Below are 13,952 nucleotides of genomic sequence, written 5' to 3'. Positions count from 1 at the left end.
GGGGGCGGGGCGGCCCCTCGGCCCCGAGTGCGCGCCCGACCTGATTGGCCGGGGCGGGCCGCGCGCCGCTGGCGGGAAGCGGAGCCGGGCACCCCCACCAGGTCCGGCCACAGGTCCATCCACCCTCCGGTCACCCCCCGGGTCACTCCCCGGTCACCCCCCCAGGCCCACCCTCCGGTCACTCCCCCGGCCCCCTCCCCGCTCCCCCCGGTGCCCCCCGGGCCCCCCAGGCGAGCGCTGCCCGCAGCTGATTGGCGGGCCCAGGCCCGCTCAGCCAATGGCGGCCCGGGACGGTCGTGGGGCCCTGGTGCGCCTCAGCGCTCCGACCAATCAGCGTGCGGCTTACACGCGCCGCGTGGGCACTACGGCTGAGAGCGGCGCTGCCATTGGCTGAGCGCGCCGCCGGGAGCCGTTTGAATCGGCGGCGGCGAGAGCGGCTCGGGGGGGACGGGGCGGGTCCTGAACGCCCCTTTGGTCTCCCCCCCTCGTCTCCAGGGACACCCCCGGGCACCCGGGACACCCCCACAGGTGTGTGTGTGTCTGTGTGCGTGTGTATGGGTGTGTGTGTGGGTGTGTGTGTGGGTGTGTGTGTGGGTGTGTGTGGGGGGGGGGCGGGGGGGGTCTGTGTCTGTGTGTGTCTGTGCGTGTGCATGTCTGTCTGTCTGTGCGTGGTCCGTGTGTCTGTCTGTCTGTCTCTGTCTGTCTGTCTGTGCGTGGTCCGTGTGTGTATCTGTGTGTGTGTGTCTGTCTGTCTGTCTGTCTGTGCGTGGTCCGTGTGTGTATCTGTGTGTGTCTGTCTGTCTCTGTCTGTCTGTCTGTCTGTGCGTGGTCCGTGTGTGTATCTGTGTGTGTCTGTCTGTCTCTGTCTGTCTGTCTGTCTGTGCGTGGTCCGTGTGTGTATCTGTCTGTCTCTGTCTGTCTGTCTCTGTCTGTGCAGGGTCCCTGCTGAGCGGCCCCACTGGCCGGGGCCGGCCTGGCCTCCCTTCTGTGGCGTCTTCGTGTCTTTTGCCTCCCTTCTCCACAAGCGTCATTTTCACCAAATTCAGTGTTTGTCTTTTCAGGATAAAGAAAAACTGTATATATTAATATAGTGGTACTTAAAGTGTATAGGCAGTTAAATGCCTCCCTGACATCCGTCAGGTCTCACAAGCTCAGCAGGGTCAGCCCCGGATTAGTACTTGGATGGGAGACCTCCTGGGCAATGCCGGGGGCTGTAGGTTCTAGTCCTGAGGACTTCACTGGCACCGTCCAAGCTCGCTCGGCCGTGGCAGATGAACCTCAGGACTGAAACGGTGGGGCCAGTTCTGGGCACGCTGAGCCTCACCTAAAATCCACTGCGCAGGCTGGAAGGGCCCACCCACGTGGGGACAGCCCTGCCCAAATCTTCGTTCGGGAAGCTGAGCCACACACACACTTAAAGCGTTAATATTAACTATATTTATATATTAATAGACCTATCTATAATAATTATTTGTGTTTATTTATAATACTATTTATTCTATAAATTTTTGTGTTCAGTACTCAAGTCCACAGACACCCCTGTGGATCATAACAAGTTAAGGATATATTTTTTGGCAGCAGTGTGTGATGCTTCCAGCAAGGCAGGTGTGAGCAGCCTCTGCCGGGGCTTCTGAGGTGCTGCCCACGATCCTCTCTCTGGTGGCAGCTCTGGCCCGATGTGCAACGTGCTCTGTGCCCAGACTGACTGTAAATGTGTCTCTCTGAACAGCAATGGCGCGGTACAGGAGACGCAGACGGAGAGCCCGAGGAAGGTCTCGGCTGGAACAACAGAGAGAAGCTGCCAACCCCCAGGGCTCAGGTTGTCCTTCCCCACGGTAAGAGGCTCAGCTTGAGCTTTGCCTTTTCACTCAGCTCCTGGGTTTGCTGTTTGCTCCCAGTTCCTCCTGGACCTGAGGCACTAGCAGTGTGTTTGAAGCCTGCCTCCATCCTGGCAGGGGTGCTGTGGAACAGCTTCATCTCCTGTATCATCTGGTGCTTATATGGGGGTGTGCCCCAAATGCCCACGGTACCCAGAGAGCTCAGCCTGGGGCTTTAAAGTGCTAAAGGAAGTTTATTTTGGAAACACAGCTGTGGAACTCACAGCTGGGTGGGAAGAAACAACACAGCAAGCAGGGCTGCTTGTCTGTATGATGAGGCCAAGGCATGCCAGGCTGTCCTCTTGGCTGGTTTTGCAGTTTCTCCCCTTTCTCTTCTCTTCACTGTCCTCGTGTGGGAATTAAGGTTTTGATGCAACTGGGAAACACCTTCCTCGATAATGGTTTGCCTGTTTTGTCTGCCCTGGAAAAAAAAACTAAAAAAACAGAGGGCAAGTCAGAATGTTCCTATTCTCACACATTCTTCCAAACTTGGTTTTTTTTAGCCACAGAAGTTCCCTTGATCAAAGAGAAATTCCCATATCAGTTCATCTCCTTGCCCATTTCTTGCACAGGGTCCTCTCAACCCCCTACAAAGGGAAAACAGCCTCAAGTTGTGCCAGGGGAGGTTCAGGTTGGATATCAGGAAAGGTTTCTTCACTGGTTAAGCACTGGAAAGGCTGCCCAGGGAATTGGTGGAGTTGCCATCCCTGCAAGTGTTCAGATAACACTGGACATGGCACTCCATGGTGTGGTTTGGTGTTACCCAGTTGAAGATTGGACATGATGATCTTGGAGTTCTTTTCCAACCACAGGGATTCTGTGACTGACTTTAATAACTAGGAAAAGCAATTTGAATGAAAATATTTCAAATATGATTTTTCTCCCCTCTATTGAAATGTGTCTTGCCCTCTCCTGGTGTCTGTGGTCACATTTACTCTGTTCTTACCTGCTGTTCCCTACTTGTGATTTCCAGAGGATTGGTCACAGTTACCCTTTTTAAAGGCTGAAATGATGAATGTAATTCTGGCCTCATTGTGAACTGTTCTGTTGCAGGTCCCCAGCTGATGTCCCTCTGAGCTCAACACCTGTCCCCAGGTGCTCCTTCTGGTCATTGGCCTTGCCCAGCATAAGAAAAGTGGTCAAACCCTTGACCTCAGCAGCAGCTTTTCTGTGCTGGTGGGGCCAGAACACGGTTGCACAGGTACAGTTTGTGCTCCTCCACTTTTAGCCCTGGGTGAGGTGATTCTTAGTGCTCACACACAGGACACACAGTCAGATTTGAGAACTGATTTAGTTACCCAAAGTGTATTTATTGAAACATTGGAACAGTATTTTGAAATATATAAGTATACTTAGTGTTTACTGTTGAAGGAATAAATATGAGATGTGTCAAGGCAGCTGTGGACATGAAATCAGAGAATCCCAGAATGTCCTGAGTTGGAAGAAACCCACAAAGATCATCAAAGTCAAACTCCTGGCCTTGCACAGGACAGTCCCAGGAATCCCACCATGTGCCTGTTGCATAAGTGCAATTGTAGTTTTTTACTGGAATATCAAGAGGATTTAAAGTGACACAGGCTGTGGTTTATCTTTCATAGCAGAAATGATTGCTTGAGCTTTTCAGGTGAAATGTGAATTTTACTTCAGAATTCCTACATGAACGTAAAGTTTGGGATTTTTTTACAAAGTCATTCCTTGGGTTCCTGTCAAGGAACTATTTGGTGAAACTTGGTACCTTCCTGTTGTGCTTTTCCATAGACTGCAATAAGTCTTTGCCATAGAACTTTCCACAGTAATCACAGCCCTGTCTCTGGAAACAGAACCTGGTGCTGAAAACACCAACCTGCTTTCTTTTTATGCTTAGAATTTTAAGGTGGTTAAGGACACCATATTTCCATCACAAATCTACTTAAGGGAACTAAATACACTGAGGGAGCAGCTGGAAAAGTTGGAAAGTGAATTTGCCAAGCTACAAGGAACACTCCAGGTGAGTCTCAGTCCCAGTGTGGGCAGTGCAGACCTGAAATCCGAATTGCTGCTCCCCGTGGGGCATTCTCTGCATGTGGCATTGCTGAACTGCACTGTCCTCACAGCCAGAGGGGACTGGTTTGCTGCTGAGCCTCCTGAAAGGCTTTTATGTCTTCATAGATCAACTTCAGCTCGAATCTTTGTTCTCTGAAGTTCCATCTACTTTTGCCAGTGGATTTAATGTCCTCTTGTTTATTTATGTTGTTTTCAGACGAAGGGAACTGCAGCTTTGTCTTCAGGAAATTCTCTTTGCCAAAGGTGTAACAAACCAGTCCTGGATGTTCCTGTGCAGACACAGACAGACCTGCTGCCGTCAGCACCTGTGTCTGTACCTCCTGCTCCTGCTCCCCTTCCTCCTCCTCCTCCTCCTCCTCCTCCTCCTCCACCTCCACCACTGCCCCCACCAAAACTGCCTCCAGCACCTCTCCTCCTGAAACGGGGCACTGGCTCTAAAGCACCTCTGGTAAGGAGTCAGAGGGTTCCTCTGCTTTTGCCCTGGTGCCTGGGCCCTTTGGAGGTGGCTCCAGTGGGAATGTGTGTGTGTTTGGGAATGCTCAGTCACCTGCCAGCCCTCAGTTCCCTCCCAAACACCTCTGCCTTCAGGCACCGCCAGTGAAACAGGATGGGCCGCTGCAGGTCACCCTCAAAGACCTCCTGAATGTCAAGCTGAAGAAGACAAAAAGCAACCTGAGAATGGACCAGGTAAACTGGAGGGGCCAGGGATAAAGAGGTGACAGTGGATTGAGGGAAACACCACCCTGGAACTGGGGTATAGCCTGCAGTGCTTGTCAGCCCCTCACAGAATTTTTGGAAGAAATTAATTCTTCTCTTCCGAACATCCATTGATCAGTTTTAAGTAACTGTTCTAATTTTGCACCTGGGCATTTGAGGCGAAAGAAATGAAGTGACCAACTTCAGTTTCTGGCACACAGGACAGTCCTAATTTCACATTAAAGTCATGGAGCTTTCATGTTCCTTTGTGTCTTTGTGTTATCAGTAGGTTTTGGGCTTCTTTTTGCCCAGCTGAAATATGGTTTGTGAAAGTGTTTTGGTTTTGTTTTTATGGTTTTAATAAATCTATTTTTATCCAAGGCATGTTCAAATCTTAATAATTAAAAAAGCATAAAAGCCATAAACACAAAATTCTTTAGGAGTAAAAATATTAAACAGATTTGAAGTCAGTGAAACCTTCTAAAGTTTTGTTTGTGGTAACATTTCTTTCCTTGCTTTAGGCAGAATCACCAGTGAAGCCACACAGGGCATTAATTACAGTCTCAGATCTACAGAGTGTTAGTTTGAGACCTAAATCCAAGCCAGCAGCTCAAGTTACAAATTCCTTAATGTAAGATCCTTTCTTCCTTTCTTTGATATTAGTTTGTTTTAAACAGTGATCAACATGGTTTGCAGAGTGAAAAATATTTTATAGTAACAATTTGTTCTGTTCTGGTTAGTACCTCCCCTAAAAATCAGATTGATCTTCGCAAACACCTGAAGAAAGTCAATATACAAAGGTACATTCCTTCCTATTCTCTTGAATTCTTTTTATATCTAGAAAAAAGTAGAGAACTAATCATAATTCCCCTTGTTTCCAATCTTTTCAGAAGTCCTGGAGGCACTCCTGTAAATAATAAAGAAAACACTGACTGTGGCTCTGGGCTGACACCAATAATGACACGGGCCCTGCGACGCAAATTCCAGGCAAGTCACTCTCTCTCTTTTGGTGCAATAAAGTGGCTTTAAAATCCATAGAATTTCCTACTGATTTTCCCCCTACAGTGCAGTGCTGTGGGTATGTATCATTCAGTTACAGCCTTCCATAACTTTCATCCAGAAGTACCCACAAATAAGAGTTCTTGTTGTACTGATCCCTGTTTTCATGGTAAGGACTCTGCAGGATGGACATGGCAGGGCCCACCCATCTCCTGCAGGTTATTTGACAATGCCAAGAGGAAAAGTTGCTTTTTTGGTGGCCAATCAGATGTCTCAATATGACTTTGAATTTCATAGTTCCCCTTGGCAGAAGAACAAAATCTGAGGGTTAATAATGTCTTTTATTTGAATGATTCATGTGTGTGTGTTAAATGGTGTCAGCTCAGAATTGCACTGTTTTATCTCAGTCATAATCAGATATCCAGGTGTTGACCCTTTCCTTGTTTTCACAGATGGCTCATCCCAAGAGTCCCTCTCCTGCCCGGTTAAGTGCTGCAAACAGCTTTGATGAAAAGTAAAGGAGAAGTAGGTTTATGGCACAATGTATTTTTCATTTGAACCCCATCTTTATCACACTCAGGCACATGTATTCATAAGTCAATCCAGTACACACAAAAACGGGGCTTTATGAAACCCTGTTATGCAGATTTTACTTTCTATATCACTGTAATGTCTCGATCTGGTTGCATCTTCATTCCTAATGGAAAAAAAGCATGACATTTCCCAAGACTTCTGACATCTGGCTGCTGCAGAGACAGGGACTATTTATTATGTTCCCATCACTGCTACTGCTTGTGTGTCTTGGCTGAAATTGTTTATGCATCTTTTATACATTTTTAACAAAAAAGTATCTTCACGGTAATTGTACAGTTTCAAAAAAAAGCAACAGTTCAATGCACTGATATTAAACTGAAGGATTCAGCAAACAGCTTGTTTCTGTGGCTACAAGTGGATGGGGCAAGTGCACTGAGTGTTTCTTTTGGCCGGTGTCAGATTAATCAGCTGAGACTTTAAAGGGAGTGACTCAAAGTCTCCTTCAAAGTCTTGAAGAGCTACATGGGCGGGCAGATGTTGTGCCTGTAACGGTGACAAGGGATGGCGGCGGGGTGTAAGTCCCGGTGGCACCGCCCGAGGGAGCGCACCCGCATCCCGCACTGCCCCGGGGAGAGCGCACCCGCATCCCGCACTGCCCCGGGGGAGCGCATCCGCATCCCGCACTGCCCCGGGGAGAGCGCACCCGCATCCCGCACGGCCCGGCCCAGGGGAGCGCACCCGCATCCCGCACTGGCCCCGGGGGAGCGCACCCGCATCCCGCACTGGCCCCGGGGGAGCGCACCCGCATCCCGCACTGGCCCCGGGGGAGCGCACCCGCATCCCGCACTGGCCCGGGGGAGCGCACCCGTATCCCGCACTGCCCCGGGGAGAGCGCACCCGCATCCCGCACGGCCCGGCCCAGGGGAGCGCACCCGCATCCCGCACTGCCCCGGGGGAGCGCACCCGCATCCCGCACTGGCCCGGGAGAGGGCACCCGTATCCCGGGGCTCACCGGGGCCATTCAGGGTACACCATGTGCTGACAAACCCGGCGTCTCCTGGCAGCGCTGCCGCTCCCGGTGCCTCCTCCCCGGGGCGGGGCCGCCCATGCGCGGGGCTGGGTCCAGGCCGGGCTCCGCCGCTTCCGGGCAGGAGCGGGAGCGGGAGTGGTACCGGGAGGGTACCGGAGCGGGGCGATGCCGCTGCCGGCCGGGCCCGGGGGCTCGGCCGTGGGACCCATGAGCCTGCGGGAGCTGCTGCTCGCGGCCGAGGCAGGCGGCGCGGCGGGCGGCGAGGAGGAGGTGTGCGTGGTGGGCATCTTCGGGAAGACGGCGCTGCAGCTCTGCTCCGAGAAGGAGGCCCTGGTGAGCACCGTCTGCGACCGACAGGTCTTCCCGCTGTTCCCCGAGGAGGATCCCGAACTGGCGGACGGCGCGCCGGGATCCGGGGCTGACCCGGCGAGCAAGGACTACAACCATCTGCAGGCGTACTACAGCCAGGAGAGCCGCGTGCTGTACCTGGTGCTCACCTCCATCTGCGACACGCCGCAGCTGCTCCGCGCCTGCGGGGACCTGACGGCGGCCGAGAACAGGGAGCCTGGGCCCGGACACCCCTCCGGCGGCCCGGCCCCGCTGCCCCATGCCGAGGCCCACGAGTTCTGGAAGCACCAGGAGAAGCTGCACTGCCTGAGCCTCCTCTACCTGTTCTCCGTCTGCCACATCCTGCTGCTGGTGCATCCCACCTGCTCCTTTGACATCACCTACGACCGCGTGTTCAGGGCGCTGGACGGGCTGCGGCAGAAGGTCCTGCCCTCCCTCAAGGCTGCCATCAAGGACTGCCCGGTCGGCAAGGAGTGGAAGCTCAACTGCAGGCCGTGCCCTCCACGCCTCCTCTTCCTCTTCCAGCTCAACGGGGCTCTGAAGGTGGATCCCCTCCCAGGCAGGGGCCAGGACCCCTGTGGTCACCTGGAAAAGCCACCCCCCAAGAAGCATTCCCCCAAGAGGAGGCTGCAGCACGCTCTGGAGGATCAGATCTACCGCATCTTCCGCAAGAGCAGGGTGCTGACCAACCAGAGCATCAACTGCCTGTTCACCGTGCCTGCTAACCAGGCGTTTGTGTACATCGTGGCCGGGGGGCCCCAGGAAGGAGATGATCCAGTGGCCATGCTGCTCGACCAGCTCAGGAGCAACTGCACCATGAGGGAGACCGACTCGCTGCTGACCCCCACGCTGTCGGGACCCAGGAGGTACCAGATGATGCGGCACGGCAGGCAGCAGCTCTCCTTCCACGCAGAGAGCAGCAGCTCCAGCTCCAGCTCCTCTGGGCAGCTTGTGGACTGCACCCTCAAGGAGTTCTTGTGGCAGCACGTGGAGCTGGTGCTCAGCAAGAAGGGCTTCGATGACAGCGTGGGGAGGAACCCGCAGCCCTCTCACTTCGAGCTCCCCACCTACCAGAAGTGGGTCGCTGCAGCTTTAAAACTGTATGAAGTGACCATTGAAGGCAAAGATGATGACCCGACCTGTGGGGAGCTGAGCTCCAAGATCATGAGCAGCATCAAGGTCTTGGAAGGCTATTTAGACATAGACACCAAGTTCTCAGAAAACCGTTGCCAGAAGGCTCTGCCCATGGCCCACAGCGCCTACCAGTCCAACCTGCCCCACAATTACACCATGACAGTGCACAAGAACCAGCTGGCGCAGGCGCTGCGGGTGTACAGCCAGCACGCCCGCGGCCCCGCCTTCCACAAGTACGCCATGCAGCTCAACGAGGACTGCTACAAGTTCTGGAGCAACGGGCACCAGCTGTGCGAGGAGCGCAGCCTGACCGACCAGCACTGCGTGCACAAGTTCCATCTGCTCCCAAAAGCAGGTAAAGACGCTCACTTGTCATTGGGTTTCGTGAGTTAGTTTTGTATCTGCTTTAAAACGTCTTGGGCTGAAAACACCAGCTCTGGCGTGTTATGGAAGGTGAAAGTTTGTAGCTCGGATGTGGCACTCGGTGCTCTGGTCTGGTTGACACAGTGGTGATGGGACAAAGGTTGGACCTGATGATCTCAGAGGTCTTTTCCAAGCTAAATGATTCTGTGATCATCTTTTTACAGTGGGATTATAGCAGAGTTGTGCAGGTTTCCCTTATGTTGAGTAATGTTTGGGAGCCAGTCTGCTCTTGGTAGTAACTCTGGTTTTAGTGGTAACTCTGATTCTGTCTCACTAATTAGAAGCATTACACTGGATTCCTTTTAATAAGTGATGTGTAAGAGAACAAATGTTCTCTGGGAAGCATAAGTGCCCCCCTTTGTTTTAAATAGCTTGGTTGATGGCAATCAAGGCATCAAAACTGATGCACATTTATTACAGGCAGAACTTTGAGCCTTTTAGGAAGAGATTGTAAAAACAAGATTCACTTTAGTGCTATAGCCTCCACTGGAACTTTGTATTAAAAGTGGGAAAGGGAGAAATTCCTTGACAGACTGGCATTGCTGGCAAACCATTTGGCGTATGTGTACAGCAAGGAGGAGGCAGTGGGTGAAGGGAATTAATCTCTAGAAATGGTGAGCAATTTACCCAGGGCTTGACTGATCTTTGCTTTTAGGGGAGAAGCCCGAAGCAGACAGAAACCCTCCCATTCTGTACCACAACAGCCGGGCTCGTTCCACTGGTGCCTGTAACTGTGGCAGGAAACAAGCTCCCCGGGAGGACCCCTTTGATATCAAAGCAGCTAATTATGACTTCTACCAGGTAACTGTTAGGTCTGTTGTTGCTCTTGTTTCATCAGCACAGGCTGCATTCTGAAGGCACTACAAGTTTCCTCTTAACCTTATCAAGTTGTTGTTTGGGGAAGATGTTTCTGGGAGCAGAAATTGTCTGCACAATGGGCTGAACAGAGTGGGCAGTTCCAGTCCTCACCTGTTTACACACCTGTTTAATCTCTGAGTGTGTTGGTTCATGTGGATTTTAAATGATCAGGTCCCATCACTGCTTTGGTTCTCATGTAGCTTAAACCTCTCAAATCTTATTTGTAGCTGCTGAATGTTGTGACTTTGACTCCCACCTCTCAGGGGTGGAAGGGGGAAAGTTAACCACGTTTTCTTTCTTGTAGCTGCTGGAAGAAAAGTGCTGTGGGAAACTGGAGCACATCAACTTTCCCATATTCCAGCCCAGCACACCTGACCCGGCACCGGCTCGGGATGAGTCCTCACCTGCCCCTCCAGAAGGCGAGATTGAGAAACTGAAAGAGAAGGAGCCTCAGACTCAGGGAGAAAGCACAGGCCTGAGCTTGGCCCTCAGCCTGGGCCAGTCCACAGGCAGCCTGGGCACATACCCCCCCGATGCCCAGGGAGGGGGGGACAACGCAGAGAGCCACGGGCAGGGCGGGGACTCCAAGAGCGAGAAGAGGCCGAGCCTGGTGGATCGCCAGGCGTCCACTGTCGAGTACCTGCCTGGGATGCTCCACTCCAACTGCCCCAAAGGCCTTCTGCCCAAATTCTCCAGCTGGTCACTGGTTAAGCTGGGGCCTGCTAAGGCTTATAACTTCCACACAGGCTTAGATCAACAAGGTTTTATTCCAGGAACAAACTATTTAATGCCTTGGGACATTGTCATCAGGACAAGAACTGAAGATGAAGGAGACTTAGATACCAATTCCTGGCCTGCACCCAACAAGGCTGTTCCTGGAAAAAGAAGTGCAGTTGTGATGGGAAGAGGGAGGCGGAGAGACGACATCGCCCGAGCTTTTGTGGGGTTTGAGTACGAAGATGCCCGTGGGAGGAGGTTCATGTGCTCAGGGCCTGACAAGGTGATGAAGGTGATGGGAGGGGGGCCAAAGGAGTCTGCCCTCAAAGCCCTCAACTCCGACATGCCCCTGTACATCCTGTCCTCCACCCAGGGACGAGGCCTCAAGCCACACTATGCCCAGTTCATGAGGCTCTTTGTGGTGGTTCCTGATGCTCCGCTGCAGATCACATTAACGCCTCAGGTAAGAGGGAACCTGGGAACAGCAGTGACAGAAGTGACCCTTCCCCTGTGCTCTGCACTGGTGAGGCCACACCTTGAGTGTTGTGTTCAGTTCTGGGCCCCTCAGTTGAGGAAAGAGATTGAGGGGCTGGAGCGGGGCCAGAGAAGAGCAACGAGGCTGGAGAAGGGACTGGAGCACAAGTGCTGTGGGGAGAGGCTGAGGGAGCTGGGGGTGTTCAGCCTGGAGAAGAGGAGGCTCAGAGGTGACCTCAGCACTGTCTGGAACTGCCTGAAGGGAAGTTCTGGCCAGGTGGGGGTTGGTCTCTTCTCCCAGGCACTCAGCAATAGGACAAGGGGGCACGATGGGCTCAAGCTCTGCCAGGGGAAATTGAAGTTGGAGATGAGAAAAACCTTCTTTGCAGAGAGAGTGCTCAGGGATTGGAATGGGCTGCCCAGAGAGGGGGTGGATTCCCCATCCCTGGAGGTTTTTAACCTGAGCTTGGCCGTGGCACTGAGTGCCATGATCTGGTAAAGGGACTGGAGTTGGACCAAGGGTTGAACTTGATGATCTCAGAGGTCTTTTCCAACCCAATCCATTCTATGATTCTATTCTATGATTCTATGACATGAATGCAGGACGGGAAGGTGTGAGGGTGACAGGAAAAGGGTGTCAAGAAACTCTTTCCAACTCAAACCAGCTCTCTAAGGCAGGAGTCACTGAAAATATTGCAAACAATTGGGTTTTTTAAACCTCAAGATTGGCTTATGCCAGCTTTGTATTTTGTATAAAGTAAATTTTAAAAAATGTTTTATCAAGGATGTGTTGTTGGCCTTCCCTACTGTAATAGTGGCTTTTAAAAAAAAGAAGATAAAGAGTAGTGACTGTGTAAGAATGAATTTATCATTTTAAATGTCATGGAGAATAGCAATAATTCATGGCTGAGATCAATTATTATTAGTTACAATTTGAATTAAGAAGGTGAAAAACTGGGTTTTTATTAATTGGAGATTTTGTCACAGTTTTCAAATGTGTATTAAAAAACGGAGAAAAAGCTCCACTTGCACTTTTGTTTTACTTTTTAAGGTAGTGATGATGTTTGATTATCTTCTCCTGTTCTCTTTTGATTTTAGGTTCAACCAGGGCCACCACCCTGTCCCATATTTTACCCTGAGAAGCAGGAAATCACCCTTCCCTCTGATGGGCTGTGGGTGCTCAGGTTTCCCTACGCTTATGTGACAGAACGGGGGCCCTGCTTTCCCCCCAAGGAAAGCCAACAGTTAATGAGCTACAAAGTCCTGCGGGGAATCCTGAAAGCAGTTACACAGTGAGAATTACCCTGGCAGGTTTGTTTCTGTGTAAACAGACCATCTTCAGTCCAGTTCCTGGGTTGGGGTTTGTGTTACCCAAGAGGTGTCACTGCCATCGTGTGAAGAAGCCCCACTGTATTTCACTGGAACACAGATTGAAAATAAAAACAAAAAGCAAAGAAAAAAAGAATCTGAGACATGTACATTTTCCATTTGTCAGGTTTTCATATGTAAAAAATAAATGCTGTTTTTCATAAAGTACTGATCCTGTATTATTAGATGTTTTGGTGATGGTGCTTTTCCCCATCCTGTCTTTTTACACACATGCTTAGGAATATTTTAAAAATAACATTGCTCAAAATCAAGAGTTTCCTTTGTCCTATTGAGATGATGATGAGCAGAATTTTTCTCTTTTTCTAAACAAGCTAATTATATGTAAATAGATGCTTCTAATGGGATGATGGGAGAAATCATTTGTCTTTGAATAAAGAGAGTACTGCAGTTCTGATGTGTATTAACACCAAATACAGGAACTGTGCTCACCTACATCACTGAAATATTTTACTGTATTTATAGTCATCAATCAGATTTTGTTAAAAGGCCAACTTAATTTTGTATTTTGGATTAACAGATCTCTTTGGAAACTGAACCTGCCTGTCAATTTGTGGAAAATGTAGAGCTGGATTAGTTGGTTCTCTATAAGCAACTGCAGCTTTAATGATCAGTATAGCCTGACTTGTAGTGATTAAACAGATTTTTGGTTGCTAAAAGGATGGTTTTGGTCCAGTTTGAACCTCAAATTGAGGGAGTTTGGGTAATTACACAACGCTGGGATGTATTGAAGGGTAACAAATCCTGCAAGCATCACTGTGGCTGTTGGTGTCAAAAAATCAGCCACAGGAAATCAACTTTTAACTTTTTGCCGAGGTAAGATGTGCTACTAACAGTGGCTGGGTGCTGAGACCCAGTTTAATTTCTGGAATATTTGTTTCTAATTAGCATGTGAACAAAATTTAATTTGCCAATTTGCTGTGGTACAATAATTATATGCTGCATGACTGGAGTTGAGACCTGGTTTCTGTTCGGAATTCGACATCTCTGAGGAGCTGGGTGGGGAAAACATGTCCCTCCCACTTGGAATATGAAATGTGAGGAGCTGGGTGGGAAAACTCATCCCTCTTCTTTGGAATATGGAATCTCTGAGGGGCTGGGTGTGGGAAACTCATCCCTCTACTTTGGAATATGAAATCTCTGAGGAGATTTCATCCTTCCCCTTTGGAATACAATATTTCTGAGGGGCTGGGTGTGGAAAACGCAACCCTTCAGCTGGAATATGACATTAGGGGTTGGACTGGATGATATTTAGGCATCCACCCCAAACCATTCTATGGCTGTATGATCTCCGAGGGGCTGGATGTGGGAATCGCATCCCTCCCGTTCTCTCTGACAGCTCTGAGGGTCTAGGTCGGGACAATCCCTCCCTCCTGCTCCGGATCCGGCATTAGGTGTTGGGTTGGATGATCTGCAAAGGTTCCTTCCAACCC

At 50.6% G+C, this 13,952-nt stretch overlaps 2 protein-coding genes across 4 annotated transcripts; both read left to right on the top strand.

Moving 5' to 3' along the window:
- Window positions 1-45: 45 nt before the first annotated feature.
- Window positions 46-6,534, top strand: PRR11 (proline rich 11). Of its 3 annotated transcripts, none has more exons than XM_071575151.1 (10): window positions 46-101; window positions 1,730-1,835; window positions 2,931-3,078; window positions 3,742-3,864; window positions 4,117-4,368; window positions 4,509-4,607; window positions 5,138-5,247; window positions 5,357-5,416; window positions 5,507-5,603; window positions 6,068-6,534. In XM_071575151.1, the coding sequence occupies exons 2-10, from the start codon at window positions 1,732-1,734 to the stop codon at window positions 6,131-6,133; spliced, it is 1,059 nt and encodes a 352-aa protein (XP_071431252.1). In that variant the 5' UTR covers window positions 46-101; window positions 1,730-1,731; the 3' UTR covers window positions 6,134-6,534. The 3 variants fall into 3 exon arrangements, with proteins under 3 accessions (XP_071431252.1, XP_071431251.1, XP_071431250.1); XM_071575150.1 differs by having other exon boundaries at window positions 54-113; XM_071575149.1 differs by lacking the exon at window positions 46-101 and adding an exon at window positions 428-528.
- A 721-nt stretch (window positions 6,535-7,255) lies between these two features.
- SMG8 (SMG8 nonsense mediated mRNA decay factor) lies at window positions 7,256-13,471 on the top strand. Its single transcript, XM_071575148.1, is given in 5 exon segments — window positions 7,256-7,330; window positions 7,333-9,016; window positions 9,740-9,885; window positions 10,247-11,122; window positions 12,232-13,471. Coding segments are annotated over 5 exon segments (2,979 nt in total). The 3' UTR covers window positions 12,430-13,471.
- Window positions 13,472-13,952: the final 481 nt, after the last annotated feature.

Source organism: Pithys albifrons, chromosome 21, assembly GCF_047495875.1.
Source record: "Pithys albifrons albifrons isolate INPA30051 chromosome 21, PitAlb_v1, whole genome shotgun sequence".
Taxonomy (NCBI): domain Eukaryota; kingdom Metazoa; phylum Chordata; class Aves; order Passeriformes; family Thamnophilidae; genus Pithys; species Pithys albifrons.
The sequence above is the reverse complement of the archived record's forward strand: the minus strand, read 5'-3'. Positions and strand labels throughout refer to the sequence as shown.

Bases quoted from the DNA above. Each gene is read 5' to 3' on its own strand.
- PRR11 (XM_071575151.1), top strand. From the start codon at position 1,732: ATGGCGCGGTACAGGAGACGCAGACGGAGAGCCCGAGGAAGGTCTCGG. The intron at 1,836-2,930 runs GTAAGAGGCTCA...GTTCTGTTGCAG, and splicing joins TCAGGTTGTCCTTCCCCACG to GTCCCCAGCTGATGTCCCTC. The intron at 4,369-4,508 runs GTAAGGAGTCAG...CTCTGCCTTCAG, and splicing joins CTGGCTCTAAAGCACCTCTG to GCACCGCCAGTGAAACAGGA.